The 19,412-nt window shown below is 43.4% G+C and overlaps 1 protein-coding gene across 1 annotated transcript; it reads right to left on the reverse strand.

Moving 5' to 3' along the window:
* Window positions 1-1,438: 1,438 nt before the first annotated feature.
* On the reverse strand, window positions 1,439-19,240 carry TPGS2 (tubulin polyglutamylase complex subunit 2). Its single transcript, XM_088520170.1, has 7 exons — window positions 19,113-19,240; window positions 14,227-14,306; window positions 9,675-9,762; window positions 7,175-7,306; window positions 6,364-6,477; window positions 4,270-4,430; window positions 1,439-2,291 (listed from the first exon to the last, which is right to left on the reverse strand). The coding sequence occupies exons 1-7, from the start codon at window positions 19,183-19,185 to the stop codon at window positions 2,064-2,066; spliced, it is 876 nt and encodes a 291-aa protein (XP_088376296.1). The 5' UTR covers window positions 19,186-19,240; the 3' UTR covers window positions 1,439-2,063.
* Window positions 19,241-19,412: the final 172 nt, after the last annotated feature.

Raw genomic sequence — 19,412 nt, forward strand, 5'->3', positions numbered from 1 at the left:
AACAAAGGAAGTTCACAGGCCAGGTGATACATGCGGTACCTGTACCAAGCAAATGACTAGGGCTCCAGGTACAGCAAATGCACACAATGCAGGGCTCTCCAAGGGTAGGGTATGATAGAGCATCCCTATGCACAGAATCCCGGGAAGTGGTGTTTAATGGCTTTGACAACTGATTATTTGCACTGAACTATTAAAGGGACTAACCCTGCACCACTGTGGCGTGAGGTGGGGTGGTAGATATTAACAGCCCTGCTTCCTCATTAGATCTTCTGTTATTATAGCAGTTACAGCAGGACCTTCACCTGGTGATAGATGTGTGTTGGCTTAAGAGGGCTAAAGAGCATTAGAAGATTTTCTTTAGCACAGGGGATGTGAGAGGGCAGCTGCCAAGCCATCCCTTGAGGGCTCTTTGTGCAGTCACATTTAAAGGAGGGTTGTGGAGAGTGCCAGAAACCAGCAAAGTCTCACAAAGTTGGGGTTGATGGTTGCACAGGTTTTGAAAGGTGAATGTTGGACAGAAGTGGAGGTGCTGTCATGCAGATGAGACTTGTGCCCGTGTGAAACTGGGCACAAGTTTCACACAGCTCCTGGGTTCCTGGGTAAACTGGGAACTTTGGAGTAGCTCAAGGTGGGATCAAATTAAAGACACTGTAACCCATCCCTTTTGTTCAGAGATCCTCTACTGCAATAAAAAAACAGTTTGGTCTCTATCCTGTTGTTGCCATGTGTTCTTGTGCATGTGCTCCCAAAGGCATCTTCAAATATCCAGTCACTCTGGAGGAAAATATTCATATTTTTATTATTAAAATACTATTAAGCACTTACAGGGCGGCTTTGTCTTTCCAAAAGCCATAAATGTTCGTGAAAGCCTCACAACATCCCTGCGAGGTAGGTTGGTCTTATGCAATTCTGCAACTGCTTCATAAATAAAACATGCTGCTGTTTAAATAATCAGTGCTTACTTGGAGATGGTGACTTTGCATTCCCTACATAGGCACAGAACAGGCTGGCTCTATGATGTGTTTCCAGCATACCTAAGAAGACTGAATGGCACAGAAAATTAATGGAAACAGTCAGATGTTAATGAAAACCAGAAATGAATGTGTTAAAGTGCAGTTTTACCTGAAAACTTACAGTATAGAAAATCGCATCACGGCTTTCTAGGGCTGTAGGATCTCAATGGTCCCTGGTCAGATCCTGCCCAGTGAATAAGTGACAAAGGCTTTTTGAAAGCTCAGCTCAGCTTTGTAAACGGGTATGTGACAAATTGAGGTGTCCTCCTGGTTTACAACATTCTAACAACACATTGATGCTCCTGGAGCTGCTCTGGCTTAGCTGTCCTCAGCCAGGTCCCACGAGAGGAGAAAGCAGAGGCAATCTTGCATCTTCTTGTTGCCTCCAGGCTCATTATTGAGGACATCACACATAGCTCATTGTCCCAACGGATATGGCATGAAGGCCAAGGAGTGATCTTGGCTGTAGAGCAAGTGGCTAGGCCAATGCAGGGACATGGAAACTCCAGGTCTCTCTATACCATGAATCTCAGAGCTGGAAGATTGGAAGAAACATAGGGAAATGCAGAGTTTGATTCTGTCTGAAGTGGAAGATATTTCTTTGTGTTGTTGGTTCCAGCCTGCCCCCATAACATGCAAGGTCAGGGCAGGTTTGTTTCAAAGGGGACAGCAGAAATATCCTCATGTTCTGTATTTCAATAAGGGTCTATTAAAGTAATAGTGACTCACATTTACTTCATTTCACTGCTCTAGTTGCACAGTACTAAAAACCTCCCTACAGAGCAATGACATCAAGGACTTCTTCATGCCTCTCAAAAAGTACATTCTGCAGGTAGCAGAAGCGAATTAAATCAATGTCTCAAAGTCACCAGAATCTACCTCCCATGTCAAAGTACATTGTGGTTATATTTCATGCAAATGCTGCCGTGTAGTTTCCATGGGAAGATCTATTCATGCACAACAAGGGGCTTGATCTGAAATTCTCAGACTCTGCACCACAGAACATCAAAGCTTATTGCAAATGACATCCAGGGTCAGATCTAGGGAGTCTCACTTCCTTGAAGGATTCCCAGGTTGTGAGGAAGTCTTGGAGGATGTCATGCCAGGATGGCTCTTTTGGGAGCCTGTCGGCTGGGAGGATGGTTTCTTTTTCATCACTGGAGTTTTGTTCTTGCTTTTAAACACTTTGTTGGGGTCCAGCTTGTTCACAAAGGCGTCAGCTTCTTCAGAAAGGAGAGCTGTGTTGACGGTTATGGGTTTATACATGTTAAACCATTGCTGAAAAGCAGGAATATTGGGGGAGGAAGATGTTAAAAACAAAACTGTCATTAGACATTCCCTCCTTGCTCTCCCCTCATCCCCAAGACATGGTTTTAAATATACATGAGCAGGAACATATATTAGTTTGCACAATCCAGTCAACTACTGAAAAGTATTCTGTGATAAGGATGGTCCCACCTGTAGCTAGAGTCCCACATTCCAGAGAGGGAAGTGGAGACCCAAATACAAACCTAAAAACCACCCTTCTCACAGTCTCCTATCAGGCGACAGCTCCTGACTTGAACCAACAGGAGAAAAAGCAAGAGAAGGGAATGAAATTACATCACATTTATTTAGATTCAGAGAAGCAGAAAGGATTAAAAAAATCTAGAATTTAAGACTGCTTATGAAACAGAACCAAACTAGTTGTACCATTTAAAATACAGCCTCCCTCTTTTCACATATATGGTACAGATTTTTTTAATTCTTTACAAAAAGGGTATATTTTGTTTCACTTCTGCCTTTTTTTAATATCTAGAAGTGATCGCAATACTTTTTTTTTTTTTGGTTCACAGATGCCCCCATAATGCTATGCCCTGCATTTTCCATCTCTTAGCACTCTTCCTATCAGTTGTCCATTGCATGACGTCAGGAAACGGAACTACAGGGGATAAGATATTACAAACCTCACCGAAATTCACCATCAGTTAAATGTTGAACAAGATAAACGGAAGATCAATACAAAATTGTACAGGGCAATCACTTAATGTACTACATAATGGAAAAGAGCTTTAATATATCATCCTTAAAGACCTTTAAAAATGATAATGGTTAACATATTAGGAGGATATAATTTAACAGAGGCTGTGAAATGGCTAGGAAATATATGAGTGATTTCACTAAGGTCTGTGAATATACTGAACACACCAAAATGCTCTAGCAGAAAAGCTACAGAAAGGCAGAGCACAGGGATAAGCTAGAGTACCATACACACAGCCTTGACTGATAAGGTAGACCACAGCTCATCAGGGAAGAACCCAGAAATAAAGAGCCAAATTCTGCAGGCACTGGTAGATAGGATGCAGGCAGTGATTTTAGTGAGTAATTTTGATGCATGCACAGGGTTGAGGCAGGGACCAAGGAGTATAATGCTGACAATACAGCTCTTCTACCTGCCGTAAGGGCAGGGCACTCCCTGACCAAGACCCACCAGCATGTGCAGACATTGCACATGTGTGCTGTGTTGAGCTGTATGAACAGCCCACACTCTGCCAGTCGACAAGCTGGAAGCTGGGTTGGGGCTGAAAGGCCAGGCAAGCACAGAGGAATGGCAGGAGTCTCTAATAGCAGGGTTCAGACTGAGTAGAATAAATAGCAATTTTAATAATAATAAGGTCTGCAGGCTGTACGTGGAGCAGGGCATAGTGTGGAAGTTGTGCTCTCCCAAAAATGCTTTTGGAACTGCTGGGATTTAAACTGCTCTTTTGGACACTATATCCTCAGGGTGCCTCTCTGTGACTGAGAGAGACAGAAAGGGACTAATACCCCCTATAAGGCTGAAGCTCAGTCCTCCTCTGGGCTTCTGTCCTGTGTGAGCTTGGACCTCCCTCCCTCCCTTGGACCTCCTAGAGAGCTCTTGTTCTGTGCAATGCCCAGAGAGCTGACCTAGGCTAATTTTACAAAGCTGTGGGAATGAATGTCCTTATAACTCTTCACTTGATTGCAGTTATGCAAGCAGAAGTTGGCTTCAGAGCCAAGAAATACAGAAATAGTTGAGGATCTACCATCTGCTGTCAGAGGTCAAAGGCAGAGTCCTACTCAGGTGAGAAAAGCAGAGTGACAACAGTAGTGACTTGGCTCATGTAAACAAATGACTGCAACATGCTAGAGTGGAAAGGCTCATGGGCCTGAGCCCTGCAGATTGCTTGTCAAAAGGTAGAAAGGTGTTTTCTGGCCCAGATTTACTTGAAATACAGACTGTATCCTGCTGTCTTACCTTGGCCTGGGGGCTGACCCCATAGCTGGTGAAGGCATATTGCCACTGTGGAAGACCCAGGTGGGTGATGAGCAGGCGGTAGTAGGCCGTGAAGGTTTTGGTGAGGAAATGCCAATACAGAGCTCGGTCCAAGAACCATATCTCTGTGTCTGGGGACACAACTACAAAGAGGAAACAAAAATTATGTTGCTGCTTTGCAGTGATAGATATCAACTCCTGGGCAGTGCGTCGCGGAGTACAACTGCCCCGCCACAGATCTCAGGCCCCAGCTGATCATGCACAACTGGCAGCGCCCAGTCCTGACCACGAAGAAAGAGGTGATACTGCTTGCAACTGGTGAGATGAGAAACGGGCATGAGATCAGCAAAAAGGGGGTATTTTTTTCCCCAACATGGCATGAGACCAGCAAACAAAGGTACATCTCCATTCCAAATATTGTATCACCATCAAACTCAGTGCTCATAAACAGCGCTGCAGCCCAGAGCACCCTGAGCTCTCCTGCACATCAGCTGCCTGCAAGGTGGTGAATATCTTTGGGACGCCTCTCAGGGCCATTCTCTGGGAGTTAAGAGAACATCTGACAAGAAACCATTGAAGCAGCAGGGAACTGAGGCTCAGGCAATAAGAAATGTGCAGTAAGATTCACTCACTATGGCTACACTGTACAGCCATCTTCAATAAATCTGTTTGCAATAAACCTCACGTTAATAATACCTAAAAACTCCCTCCCTTGCCTGTGACACAGTGTCAGCTGGAGATAAAACATTCTTACCTGAAAGGCTGGGCCTTCTAAAAGGCAGCATCCCTGACTAACAAATACAACTATCCAGAGGCAGCCTGGTTGGAGCTTTAATATCCCTCTAATGGCAGTAGCCATTATACTCAGTTCCCCCACTGTAAAATGGATGTGATTCCTTCCTAACCCGGGGCTGACACTCCAGGTGCAGCATCTTTGGACAACAGTAGTTTTGTAACCTAAGTTCAATATATAATTATTGCAAACATTTATCTGTCCAACAAAACAAAAACAGTAACTAACTCAGTAGTCAGTCATCTGGAGTAGAGTCCAGAGTCTGGAAGCCATGGGAGTGTGTGATGCCAAAAAAAACACATTTTGGAGAGACTTTCCACAGTGATTAAATATTTCTCTGGGGGGTAACTTCCTTAAAAAAAATCACCGACAGATTAGCAGGGATAAAAATAAGTGACTTTACTTGATAAACTGGGACTCTGAACACTGCCAGTTAAGCACAATGCCTCCTATGCTAACATCAACACCCATAAACAAGCAAGGAAAGGTTCTCTTTCCTTGCTCAGGTCATCCACTGAATGGGCAGAAATCCTTATCACTGAAAGGCAAGACAAGTCAGAAGTTTCTGACCTGGGAATTCTAGACACACCCAATCACAGCACAAGATAACAACGGAAGGGTTTTACTAAGAGCTGGTTGCATGGGCACACCCACACACAGGGTATGTAAACGTATACACATGTACAGAGTGACCTGTGCACTTTGAATGTCAGGTGTAACTGGGGTGTTTTGCTAGTCCTTGATTGAAAACAACTTTCTGTGTAGTTATCAGAAGAAAGTTTGGCTTGCCTCTCCCACTTGACCCTCCCTGCCAAATGCTGACCTATTTGGCACCCAGAGGTATGGCACTATGTGCGAAGTGGCAGAACCAGTCTAAGACTGTCACAGTGGGCTGAGGACTTTTTCTGGCATGCACCCTTTACTTCTATGCAAAATACACCCTTCCTTATCAAAATATGAAGTTAGTATTCTGAGACATGCAAGTAACCAGAAATAGGAGAGTGGCTGAACTCTGCATTATTTCAACATGATTGTCTGTAGGTCATACGTATTTTCCTGTTTTGATGTGTAAATAGACTATGCATGCAGAAATTAAAGGGAATGAAAGGTTAGCTCCACCTAAGTCAGTGTAAGGTCTGGCCACTGTGTTTGATGCAGCCATGACTTCCAAGTAAATGTTCATATACAAATATAAAGATCAAAAATGTAAGATGATACTAAGTACCTATCCCTCAGATATACCTGAAGCAACAGATGGCTAACTTCACTCTCTTCAGTCTTACCTGGTTTAGTGTGCTTATAAACGAGACAAACTTTCCCATTCCCATTGCATGGGTCCAATTCAAAGATGAGACTGCGAGAATCAAAGTGTGGCTTCTCTGGTTTGTCTTCATTACCTTAAAAAACAGAAAAAAAAAGACCTATAAGAAATATGTTTGGAAAGCTGACAGCGCTTCAGCTGCAAAGAGTCAATCTATTCGGTACCTACTAATTAATCAATTGTTAAGACTGAAGGAGCGCTGAGGGAAGGAGTATTTTGATTATTGTTTTTGCTTTTTAATCTGTAGGATGCCTGCATTTCTAGGCAGTCTGGAAATACATAACATTTTCCAATGTTATATCACATTTAAATACATATACCAAGGTTGTTTTTTGCAGTTCTGAAAAGCATCCAGCAGTACAGCTGCTTTTTTACTACCAAGACAAAGATTGTTACCTTCTGTTTATATAACACCAGAAGCACACAAACAGTTTATAAATTGAGTCACTTGAGGAAGCCTTAGTTAAAAATTTAAAAAGGCAAAAGACAGCACAGGAGGGCAAACTGTCGCTCTAAGAATAGAGATATAATGCTAATGACTGGCAGACTTAACAATCACCATGAAATCCACAGTACACAGCTCTACATATCTCAAGGCTCTAGAGCACTAATGGGATATATGGTAGATATGGCCCAGGAGACAAAAAAAAAATCATCTCTATTTGGAGCGACCTTTTCTCTTGTTATGTCCATGTACTATAGCCTAATATTATCTTAACAAAGCAAAGGGGATGAGGCAAAGCCTGTGCTCTAGTCTCCTAATACAACATTACCTTCCTCATCCGTGTCATCTTCCAGATCAGCAAGAGTTGGAGCATTAGGCAGAGTGTACAATGAGGAGCCCCCAAGTCGGCATAGCTTCGAGATGCTATTGATCACCATGGAACCCAGGGGCATTGGGGTATCTGCAATAAGACTGATCATTAATTACATTCTAGCATCAGGAATGCAGAAGAGGTATTTTTGTTTCACAAAAGAGAGAGATGCAGAGATGAGATGGGTATGTCCATTAAGGCTGGATGCTTAACCAATCCAGCCTTCACAGGAGCAAAAATTAGTCTTTTCCTGCCCCCACCACCACACACACACTATCTCATCTGATGTCAGCTCACTATAAAACCAAAGACATTCTAACTCAGAGGCCATTACGCTATCTGCTCCAATCTGGACTAGGAAATGGGAATAGTTATTTGTGCATCCTCTCAGATATGTGCAAGTAAAAGAACTAAAGAACTGTGCTGCTGACTAGGGTTGTGATACAGCCATGTCAGGCCAATCTCATGAAACGGGCTATTAAAAATCTTAGGTAGCTGCAGCCACCCTCACAAAAAACTCTTCCATGTTTCTGTCTTTTATGCCAAGAATAATGCCTTCCATTTGCAACTTACTGGGCAGCTTATCCTCTTTCACACCACACACCTGCTCAGGGTGCATGCTCTTGGGTCCTTCTCCACGTGGATGCTCCTGAATGAATGCTTGGACTTGTCATCTGGCTCTCCTTCTGATGAATCTGTGCTTACATTAGTCACCAAGTCACAAATACCCAGTTAAACTGCATGCCAGCATGAAGGGCCTCAGAAGGCACAGCTGGGTGTTTGCTCAAACAAGACATTTACGTGATCTGCCTCAGGCTCTGTGCACTTGTGTGGCCTGAAAACAAGATCCATCAGAGACATCATAACACACTGCATCTCACCTGGAACACAATGGGTGTCAATGCAGGTATTAGGTTAGGTTTCCAATGTCTCTGGAAAAAAACTCTGCTTCCTGAGGAGAACCATGTATTTGATGCCTGAAATGAACAGTATCTATCGCCTCATCTGACAATCTAATTGTAAGTACACAAGCATGTGGTGGGGCATAAGCAGAGTGAAAGAACTGCCTGATTTTTGCCATACACCAATGGACAATACAGCTTGATCCTACTCTCATTTCCACCAATATCTCCAAAAATAATTCCAGTTAATGGACTTAAGCTGTTGGGAGAGCAGAATTAGGCTAGGGCTAGAAATTTTGGCTGTTGGAAGTTAAACTTTGACAGTAAAACGTGCGATCACGCACTTCTCTTGTACATTGTTTCAGGTTATTGAGCAAAGTCTTGTCCTCATGCCTGATTAACATAACCTGTGCAACCTCTGCCCAGATGCTTGATGGACTTTGGCTTCAACCCAGTTGTGAGACCTGTGTGAAAAGCAGGAAACCAACTGAAAAAAAAGAGAAAAAAAAACCCACATGTTTCATCTCAGCTGAGTAGGGTAAGAATGTAAGCAGCTAAGAAGACAGACTGGACCTTAACATTGTCATGATCTCCCTTGTCTCTCTCTGGCTTGAAGATGTCAGCAATCAGATAGCTCCACAGATTCATTTTTCCTCAGATTAAAGCTATCGCTTGGAGTGGTGAGTACAGCATTTACCATACACCAAATACCATGAAGGTATTAACTGATATGCAGCACTCATCATGGCTCTCAGCAGGTAACCTACATACTAATGTGATAGCAAAGAGAAGTCCTCTCCTCATATTGTGGAAGTGGAAGAAGAGAGGAATCATGTTGTTAGTACAAAGTCACCATTCTGACCTTTCATACAATTTGCCATTTTAAAAATTAGTGCACAGCTCAGGTTTCTTTGAATGCAGCATACACATACTTTGTATTACTTAAAGAGGCATTTTTGGAGAGTGATTCCTCCTACTGGTGTGTGATGGGATAGTGCTCTCTCTAAAGCTGCCTCTCTCTGCATAAACTGTAGAGGGAGACTAATTTCTGGATTTAAGCTATACACCTAAATCTGGACATCAACAGAAATCAATGTGCTACCAAATGCAAATCAATGAAAACTTGCTTAGTTCAGTGTAAAAGTAAGTCTCTGTGGTGAAGTCTAGCACAAACAAGTAATAGGTTTTGCCCTGTTGCATCAAGAAGGCACTTCTGACGCGCACTCATTTTCTTTTCCTCACCAGAATTTCTCTAAAATGGTCTGTGATCCAATCCAGAAGTGCATTCACTCATTAATTCAGAGGTCAGTGTTCTATAGTCACTGAGCAAGATGCCCAGCAGAAACAGACAACTTCATTTTTTTTTCCAGCTAAGGCATGGTGTTAATTTTTCACTCAAAACTTATTAGTGTAGGTGCTTTTGCTTAGACTTATGGCAGGATACTGAGAGGTGGGTGCTGACTGTGCAGAAAAAGACTGAAACTAAAAGGATCCTGTAAGGAAAGAATGGATGCTCAGAAATAACGGTATCAGCGGAGAGGATCACACAGACTCACCATCAGTCTTCACACTCCAGGTCATCTGAAATCCATCGGTCATCAGATAGAAGTTCTTTAAATCTTCTGGCAATACACAGGAGTTTTTCTGCAAATCACAAGAGGGCCAAAGTGTTGTGAAAAAATGCAGAACGTGTCTGAAATCCACTGAGCAAAAACGTTTGCTACCAAACAACTTCTGAGCTACAAGATAACCGAAATCAGCAAATATCTCAGTCTAAAACCATGAAAGAAATAGCATATTTTTGGGTCTGTACTACTGTATTAACAAAGATGACTTGGGAAAATTTCACAATGAGCAGTCAGTCATCACAAGGCTATTACAGAATTATTCCCCAACTAAGACAACATATCATCCTGTGAAAACCTACTCCCAGACCACAGATACTAGGAACATCAGATTTTTTACATATACATACACAGCTTACAAGAGCAGAATTTTTACTTTAAAGTGCAATCAGACTACTCCTACCTGTTCCACTACAGCATGTATAATAGTTGCACAAGGAGATTTTTTTCTTGAGGACTTTCAATTCCAAGTAAGTAAGAACTCCACAGACTCAACAGTTGCACATACTCAAACAAATTTGACATTCTGATTAAAAGCCTGTCTATACGCAGAGACAATATCACAAACCTGCTGGTCTGCCTTCATCCCATCAAACTTTGGCACGTGGCTAGGGCTCCTGAATCTGCTCATTCCTGAGCCAAAAGTGAAAGAGACAATTCCAGTGAGCCGTTGGGAGCTCTAAGAACCATGATCCTTTCTCTATGCAGAACTTTGTTGCGAAAGGCGCTTTTCCTAAGTTAACCTGTCTGTCCACACAATAACATTACAAGGGAAGAGTACAGACTTAGTTCTCAGCATTATGAGAAGCTCATAGATTTGCATGCAATTGCAGACACTGCTCCTGCTGACTGGTCTGGGCCCTGACCAGTGACCCCCACTCCTGTTGATGCCCCAAGAACACTAAATGAAACAGTACAGAAGCATGTCAAGTGTTAAGACAAGCAACACATATGACATGAGTTATCTGTCATTTTGTTTGCAGTTGTTCTAGTAAAAACAAGAAACTGAAAAACACTGAAGTGAGTTTACATTTAAAGCACTGTTAACTTCAAGGCTCCGAATGCATGGATCAGACTTCGAAAGCAAAGACAGTTTAAATATTAAGAGGCTTTAAAGACGAGTATGGAAGTGCTGTTTGAAAAAGACTTCTGGAAACTTCCAGTCCAACCTCCTCCTTGAGGTAGGACTACTGCCAATGCAGCACATCAGGTTGGCTGTGGCTTTTGTCTAGCTGAATCTTTAAAGTTTCCAGTGATGCAGGTTTCACAGCCTCTGTGCTGACCTGTCCCAGGGCTCTGCCACCTCTCCTGCGAAAAAGTTATCCTGATTTCAGCCTGAACCTCTCAAATTGCAACTTGTCACCATTTTCCCCATTCAGTCTCATGTGCTTTTAATTCTTCTCAACAATGAAACAAACAAGCTCTTTAGGGATCAAGCTTTGTTCCTTCACTCCCATGTGCTAAGCAATTCACTTCCGAGGCATAACCACTCTTGCCTGCAGATTGCTACTGAACAGTTCCAGACATCCATGTCTCTGCAGCTTGCCACAGGGCAGTTTACTTCACTTGCCCTGTTCACAGTCACCAGCACAGTGTTCGTCTAACCCATCTTGTGAAAATCTCCAGAGGCAACAGGCACTAAAGCAGAGAATCTGATACTGGGAAAGCTTTGTTTCGAGAAGAATTTATTGTCATTTGATAAGGTCATGCTGATGGCCAAAGCTCTGGTGGCAAGTTTCAAAAGATTACTGGACCATGCGGACATTTCTCAAGTTCCTCAAATGCCTTTAATAAACACACCTTAATCTGTAGGCTCCTCTCAGTGCTAAATAATTTAATTGTGGACTTTCACCACTTCTACTTTCACGCTCTTGCTGCAAGTGTGGTGACTAGGGTTAGAAAGAAGAAATGAAGAAAGGGAGTACAACAGACTTGGTACCAAAACTTTTTTGCTACAAGAATACAAACATTGGCACAGCATTTCTAGTCCATCTGTAAACCTACCAGTTGTAACTAAACTACCCCAGCAATACAAAGACATAGGGGAACAGCTCTGTTGACTTGAATGGGGTTCTTCCTGCTAGGGTAACCAGATGCATTGGGATGACTGGTCTCCGCAGAGATATGTCTGGACAGGCTTTCTGCACTGAATCCTCCATTTCTGGAGGGAACATTCAACACGTGCCCTTTGCTCCATGTGGCTGCCTTTGCCACATTACTGTTATTTTAGGACCCTCCGAAGTACGGCCCTTTCCAAATGATGAGGCAGAATAAAAGAGTGGAAAAATGCTGATAAGGGCAGATCTGGGGCCTACTCAAAATCCCAGCAGGATTTGATAATCCCCACAGAAAGGGCGGACAGATCTGTCGCATTATGTTCAGCCACGGGACCTTAGGACTTCTAAACACCATTATATATAAAAAATAGCTTCACTTCAAGCAGCTGTACTCCCCCTGCTCATCTAGTTGCTTCCAGAGTTATGATCCCCAGCCCATAAAATATTGTATTACTAATAACATGCTAGAAGTGGCTTAACCACAGCCCTGGCTTTTCTGCCTTCCAATCACAAAGCTCTTTTTCCTCTGCAGAGCTTTGGCTGACCCATCTAAAATCTAAACTTGGCACAACCCAATTTAACAAATATAGTTTACTTCTGAGACAATGACAACAATAATAGCACTGGCACTATGCATATTTAGAATAACATTATGTAATTATTCATAATTACAACTAGGTTGATTTTCTTATAAGAGTTTCTGGATAACATAATTTTCTTTTGGTAAGAACACACTTGCTCTGAAAAACTGAAATGGGACTAGAAAAAAAACACTCCTAGCAAAACTATAAAGAAAATCTTAACCATAGAGCTTTCATGTGGTAAGCCTTAATAAAAAGTTCTGCCCTTTGGAAAAAAAATGCAAGGAGTTTGACTAATTTTCCCTTCCTTGCATTAAAAAAAACATCCTGCAAATACTTTGCTAGCCAAAGATATAGGGGGAATTTAAAATATAGACTGTGATGGGACTTTGTTAAAATCTCAGCTCTGGAAAAAATTACAATTGCATGCATCAGTCTTGCCACCTAGTGGCTATAATAAAGAAGTGATAGAAGTGAACACGGCATGGATACGCTTGCATGCGGATCCAAGTGGGATGAGCTTGGAGAAAGGAGAGGTACAAGTTCACCCTGAAGGGCCCTGTGAGGTGCTAGGTGCTTCACACCTAATCTTCACTGCACTACGTACTGGGATTACATGGACTAGTCACTGTGCTAGATATTAGATTTTATCCCCCAAATTCTGCTACTTATCTCTGCTACTTATTTTTATTACCACGTAAAAGAAAAAGAGTTCAAACTCAGTAAAGGAGATTTCTGGTTTGTCATTGCAACTGGAAACAAAAGCAAGGAAGTAGACAGTGAAGTCCTTCATCATTAGCTCCAGACCATCTGTATCTACTTAATTTTCACCATTAACTGACGCAGTTCATTCACTGGATGAGAGAAGAGGTTTTCTTTTGAGCAAAGTACTTTGACTAAAGTGTTTCAAAGTTTGGTTCTAAAAAAATAGCTCAATTTCTAAACAAAACAGCTTTAATTAGGAGAATAAGAAGCATCTGAAAATGAGAATAAGAATACGCTCAGACTGAAAAATATGCTTAGTTTAGGCATTACTAAAACTGGTGCAAGAGTTTTCTATACTTTTTTTAGGAATAACCTGCAGCTACTACTCCCCCTTCCCTACACACACAAAGCCTTAGAAGCCCTCATGCTCCATCCTGCACCCACATCCAGTTGCATGATGTGTGTATGGGATGAATAAACCCATGTATGTTCAGAGAGGTGACCAAAAACGCCACCTCTGTCCCCCACAGCTGCACAGTGATGTCCAGGAACCCTGCTCGGGTAGCCTGATGCACTGAGGCTTGCTAGTGGAGAGTTGGGGTATCCAGTGGCCTCTGTAAGCTTCTGGAACTGCCAGCTGGACATGCTGGGGCAAAAGCCTGGGGCTGCTCCACAAAAAGGATGCAAAGGGGAACTCTGAGAAATGGAAGGGAATTCCTGAGGCTGAAAGGCACAGTGGATAACTACTTGGAAGTGGTTGGCTCAGGGGTATTTTGCACCTTGATATTTTACTTACAATGACTATAAACAATAAAAAACTTCTTCATTCTGTCTCAAAGGCAGCTGGAAAATGTGGTTTCATAGCTGAGTCAGGAGCATGTCTGCTCTCCCCTGAGCCTCCACTGTTGCTGTCTAAATTTACCCTCACTGATGAAGCTTCTCTAAGAGCTTCTGTAAGTGCATGTCATATTTAGAAACCAGAGTAACAGCTGTAAAACAAAGGCTGTTCGAGATCCAATGTGCATCTGGTTACAGGCTATCTTGAAAGCAAACAAGAGGTGAATTTGTCATTTAACATCCTCCACAGGCTGCAGTACAGTCAGACCAACCCCACTGCAGAACTGCAACGAAAACACTCACTTGTTCCCATGAGATGATACTGTGGCGTTCCGCTGGCTCCTTTTCCACAATCGTCACCTCAGCAACTCCCGGAGAAGTCTCTAAAAGGAAAAGAAGAGCGTGTCTGCAGCTGCCATGGATGACAAACACTGTGAGCCAGACGACTTTACAAGTTAAACCTGACTGACAACTGAGGAAAGGCATTCCTGACTGCAAGAACGACGCTGGGCACTGAGCCGGGACTTGCTCTGGTCTCTAACTGTCCTCAGAGGACGCTTAGTGCTCCACAAGTTGGCATCCTCTGATCATTTTTATATACACTTACAGACACATACACTTTACACAGATTTTGTATTTAAGCTCTGATCTTTTGCAGAGGCTTCATGGAGAAACATCAGCCCCAGCTCCTGAACAAGCTCTAAAAGTCAGGTGAATCTTTCCTTGTAAACAGGCTTGGTGGCCTCAGCTGGGCACGATATTTCTAGCTTGACACAAGATGCTGTGCAGTGTTGCTGTGAAATGCAAACCTCATATTCCACAAAGATGGGTGCATTTCAGGGCTGGAGCCCGAACAGATGTAGGGTCTGATCCTGCAGAATGGACCAGTGAGAACAAATTTCAGCTCCCTAGAATCCCAGCTGGGCACATGAGCAGCTGTTAAGAGCACTGAGCTCATCATTTGTAAAAGTGATCTGAATATTTTATGGGAAAGAATGGAAAATCATATAAATGTAAGAATATAAATGCAAGATACTAATCTACATAGTGCTATCCTTGCAGGTGTGTGATGGCCTCCCTTGCACTTACTACTTGATAATGTTTTACTTCGTCTACAGCTGATGAAATGGTTCTTGCTGACTTCATTCACTTTGATCAGCTCCATAAGGACTACTTACTTGTTAAGGGAATTGCAAACCCAGCACACAAGGCTGTGCAGCAGAAATGATCACTATGCAGGGCTTTCAAGACCAGCTCTGTTGTGAAAGTATGGGCTCCCAACGCTGTAATATGCATATTATAATTGCTTCTGATAACACAGACACAGTGCACTAGACAGGAAAGGCAGGCACCAAAGAGCTTTGGCTTTTTTTTTTTATCCCCAGCTCTAGGCTATAATTCTAGGAACAGAGCTGCCCTTGTCTATTCTGCTAGTGGAAAAGCAGCAGCCAGCAGAAGGAAGTCTGAAGTTGGCTTTAGTTGGAAGTATTGATTGTTACATTGCCAGATAATTTAAAAGACAAACTGTATCACCAGAAAACAAATCTCAAAGTTAAAGATTTAAAAAAATATATCATAGTAGGTTGCGAAGGTAATCCTTCTGGCCAGTACAGGTCTCCAACCCCTAAAAGACTTTCTGCTCTTTTGCCAAGCTTCACTTCAAATAGTTGGGTACAAGGCAGGGCAATATGTCTCTTGCTCAACTGCATGTCTTACATATGGAGACCGTATTCTGCTCTTAAGGGAGTGCATGGAATCAAAGATCTAACTGGTCTTTTCCACCTGAGCCATGCAAGTCTTATAACATGTTAGGAAATTATAATAACAGAGTTATTTTAATTGTTATTTCTGTGATCAAAGAAACAGCAGGGTTGCTTAATTCGTTATGCACAAAGGCTCAGCTGGGAAGGTGGAAGATTTAATATCAAATCAATTACAGGAAGATGTCCAGGGATGAGTGAATATCATCTTCTAGACAGGTCTGAACCAAATCCAAGATCAAAAGAAAGAGGAACTTCACCCTAAAACCCTGAATGTTATCTTAAAAATATCTTGTGGGTAAACTAAAGACCATGCTTAATAGATGCGTGCAAGTATGGATGGGAGCTCCATGAAAAATGAAGGAGGAAAAGCAGGACAGATGCCGTGGCCTGCCTGGTGCGGTGGCTTTAAGAATTCAGATGGAAGAAATCAGAGGCCAACCAGGTTAGACCTAAGATACAGGATAAAGCTTAACCAGTTCAGGAAAATCCTCCCAGTTAACTATTCTGAACCAAGATCACAGTAAATCTGATCCTATTTTTAGCACATTTCACCTAGAAGCTTCCAAAAATGATTTGTAGTATTAAATGGAACGACTTGATCTAATGATCTGAGCACAAAGCAGGAAATTACAGCACAAACCTTTACTACTGCACTGCCGGTAGAATCATAGAATCACAGAATGCTTAAGGTTGGAAGGGACCTCTAGAGTTCATCTAGTCCAACCCCCCTGCACACGCAGGGTCACCTAGAGCACGTGGCACAGGACTGCGTCCAAGTGGGTTTTGAAGATCTCCAGAGAAGGAGACTCCACAACCTCTCTGGGCAGCCTGTTCCAGTGCTCTGTCACCCTCACTGTTAAAAAAAATTTCCTTAAGTTCATGCGGAACTTTTGGTGCTTCAGTTTGTGGCCATTACCTCTAGTTCTGTCAGTGGCCACCACTGAAAAGAGCCCAGCACCATCCTCCTCACTGCCTCCCTTGAGGTACTTATAGACACTGATCAGGTCCCCTCTCAGCCTTCTCTTCGCCAGGCTGAACAGGCCCAGCTCCCTCAGCCTCTCCTCATAGGGCAGATGTTCCAGGCCCCTGATCATCCTTGTAGCCCTGCGCTGGACTCTCTCCAGCAGCTCCACATCCCTCTTGTACTGTGGAGCCCAGCACTGGACACAATACTCCAGATGCGGCCTCACCAGGGCTGAGTAGAGGAGCAGGATCACCTCCCTCGACCTGCTGGAGACCCTCTTCTTAATGCACCCCAGGATCCCATTGGCCTTCTTGGCCACGAGGGCACACTGCTGCCTCATGGTCAACTTGTCGTCCACCATGACACCCAAGTCTTTCTCTGCAGAGCTGCTCTCCAGAAGGTCGGTCCCCAGCCTGTACTGGTGTCTGCGGTTATTCCTCCCCAGGTGCAGGACCTTGCACTTGGCCTTGTTGAATTGCATGAGGTTTTTCACTGCCCAGTTGTCCAGTCTGTTCAGGTCCCTCTGGATGGCAGCGCAGCCCTCTGGGCTATCAGTACTGCCTCTATGTTGGATAACCTCTCAGCATCTTTATAAACCTGTTTGAATACATAAATTCTTAACCAATAAAGACTAAATAGTGAAGTATGGTCTCGTTCTGGTTGCTTAGTTGACAACAGCTAACACCTGCCACTCAAATTTAGTTCTGGGCAATGAAACTTTCTGAAATGTTACTGTTAGTCATGGACCTTCAGCAAGTTGAATTATGCTGAGAATAGAAGAGACCTCTCCCTTTTCCCTCAAATTATAGCTTTCATAATGCTTGTGAGAAATCTTCTGCCTTGTATGAACTTTCACAGAAACTAGAAGTTGAAGAGAAAAAATCTCATACACACAGAATTGGTTAAAATTAGTTTGTTTTTTTTTTTTGAATGGTCCCATTAATATTTACTATTTATTGGAAAATTGGGTTTCCAGATCCCATACTGTGCATGTGTTACGTTTTATTGCTTAAAGGAGCATGTTGTGTTTTACCATATCATCATTTCCATCTCCCATAGAAGTGTTCCATTAACTTAAGTGAGTTAAAAATGTATCACTGCTTTGATGTTGAGGTAGGCAGAGAAGTATCTATGGACTCCATGAGGCTTCCCTGAAGAAGAGGTAAAATAATGAGATAACTTCTACTAGTGCAAAATACCAAGGAATGAGTCTTTCTGACTCAAATATCATTTGTTTTGTGAAAGAAACAAGCAGCATGCAGATATTGCTCTGGCAACGTTTTCCAAAATTTTTAGTTCAGCAATCCTAACTAACATGGTGCCGCAATCAACATGCTTTGGGCTACTTTATGGGGCAGAAAAACATGAAATTCACAAAAAAACTGGTGAGACAGAAAAAAATCCAGACTAAAACATCACAACAGTGGCCTGGGGAGTGCACTGCTGTATTGCACAACACAACAGACCAGAGAAAAACAGAGAGAAGAAACCAGCAAACACAAGTCCCGTGAACAGGGTGCCACAGGACTTTTGGAGCCAAACCCAGATCACCACATCTTGCTGGCTGTAAAGCAACATGCCTACCCAAGATGGTTTTTATGGCAATATTACTTTTGAACTTTGTTAACATCCCGCAGATCTCAACATCTGAGGGTCAGGGCTGGTAATGTTTTGAAAAGAACTACTTAAAAGAGGCGATGCCACCGTATCTGATCACCAGCAGTTTCACTCTCTAAATGCTGGCATGGGGTAGAGTGGTAGCGTGATCCTGACCTTACAGCTGGAAAATAGTTAAGGAAAACCCAAGAAGCCAAATAAGCTTGGAAGAGAGGTCTGAACAGAGCTTGGGGATGAAACCCTGTCCTCACTGAGGCCCATCATCATCTGGCTATTGCAGCTATCAGCAGCTTGTGCTATTTGTGATATAAAGCACAGGGTTAGATAATCACAGAGATCATTTTTGGCTTTAAATTCATATAAATATATGATTTTGTGAGGTAAGATCGGTAATGCTGCATACACAAGGCTTGCAATAGCTCTGTTGCTTACCAGCCAGCCACATGTCTACGGCAGCTTGTGCCCGAAGCTGCTGAAAGATGAAAGGTCTAATAACAAAGTGCTTTACACATGCCAAGTATTCCCATCAGTTCTTGTGATTCAACTGCCACAGCTTTGTCCGAGGCGCCTTATTTTCTGATGTCAGTGTTGAATTCTGTGCCCTTCTGATGAATTTCAAAGAGAACTGCAGGCACACAGAGATGCTCAAGAGCCAGTCGCAAATCCAAGACAACAAGCAAGAAGGCTACAGAAGAGGGCCTGGGACATGGGAATAAACTGTAGAGCGGCTGCGCCGTCCCCCTGCCCGCGCTGTGGGGCTTCAGGGGCCCCTCAAGGCAGAGGCCGTGGGGACCCCGGCCCTGTCCCGGCCCGCCGCGGCCTAGCCCGTACAGGCCGCCACTCACCCAAGATGCGCGTAACGCCCAGCGTGAGCTTGTCCAGGTGGGGCTTGACGCTGCCCGAGGGCTTCTCCTCCATCGCGGGCAGCCCCTGGCCCCGCTCACCATCAACTCCCGGTACCGAGCACGGATGGGTGGGTGTGTGCGGAAGGGAGAACAGGACCCTTTTGTCCCTCTTCCCCCGCCGTAGCCGGGCTGCGCCGCCAGGAGCGCTGGGAGATGTAGTTCTCCCTCGCCCTCCGTCCCGGACAGGCTATGCGCGGAAAGGCGCGGCAGAGAGGCCTCATGGGATTGGTAGTTTCCGGC

The sequence above is a fragment of the Tinamus guttatus genome, unplaced genomic scaffold (genome assembly GCF_059628265.1).
Source record: "Tinamus guttatus ecotype Peru unplaced genomic scaffold, ASM5962826v1 Tinamus_guttatus_pri_ptg000081l, whole genome shotgun sequence".
Taxonomy (NCBI): domain Eukaryota; kingdom Metazoa; phylum Chordata; class Aves; order Tinamiformes; family Tinamidae; genus Tinamus; species Tinamus guttatus.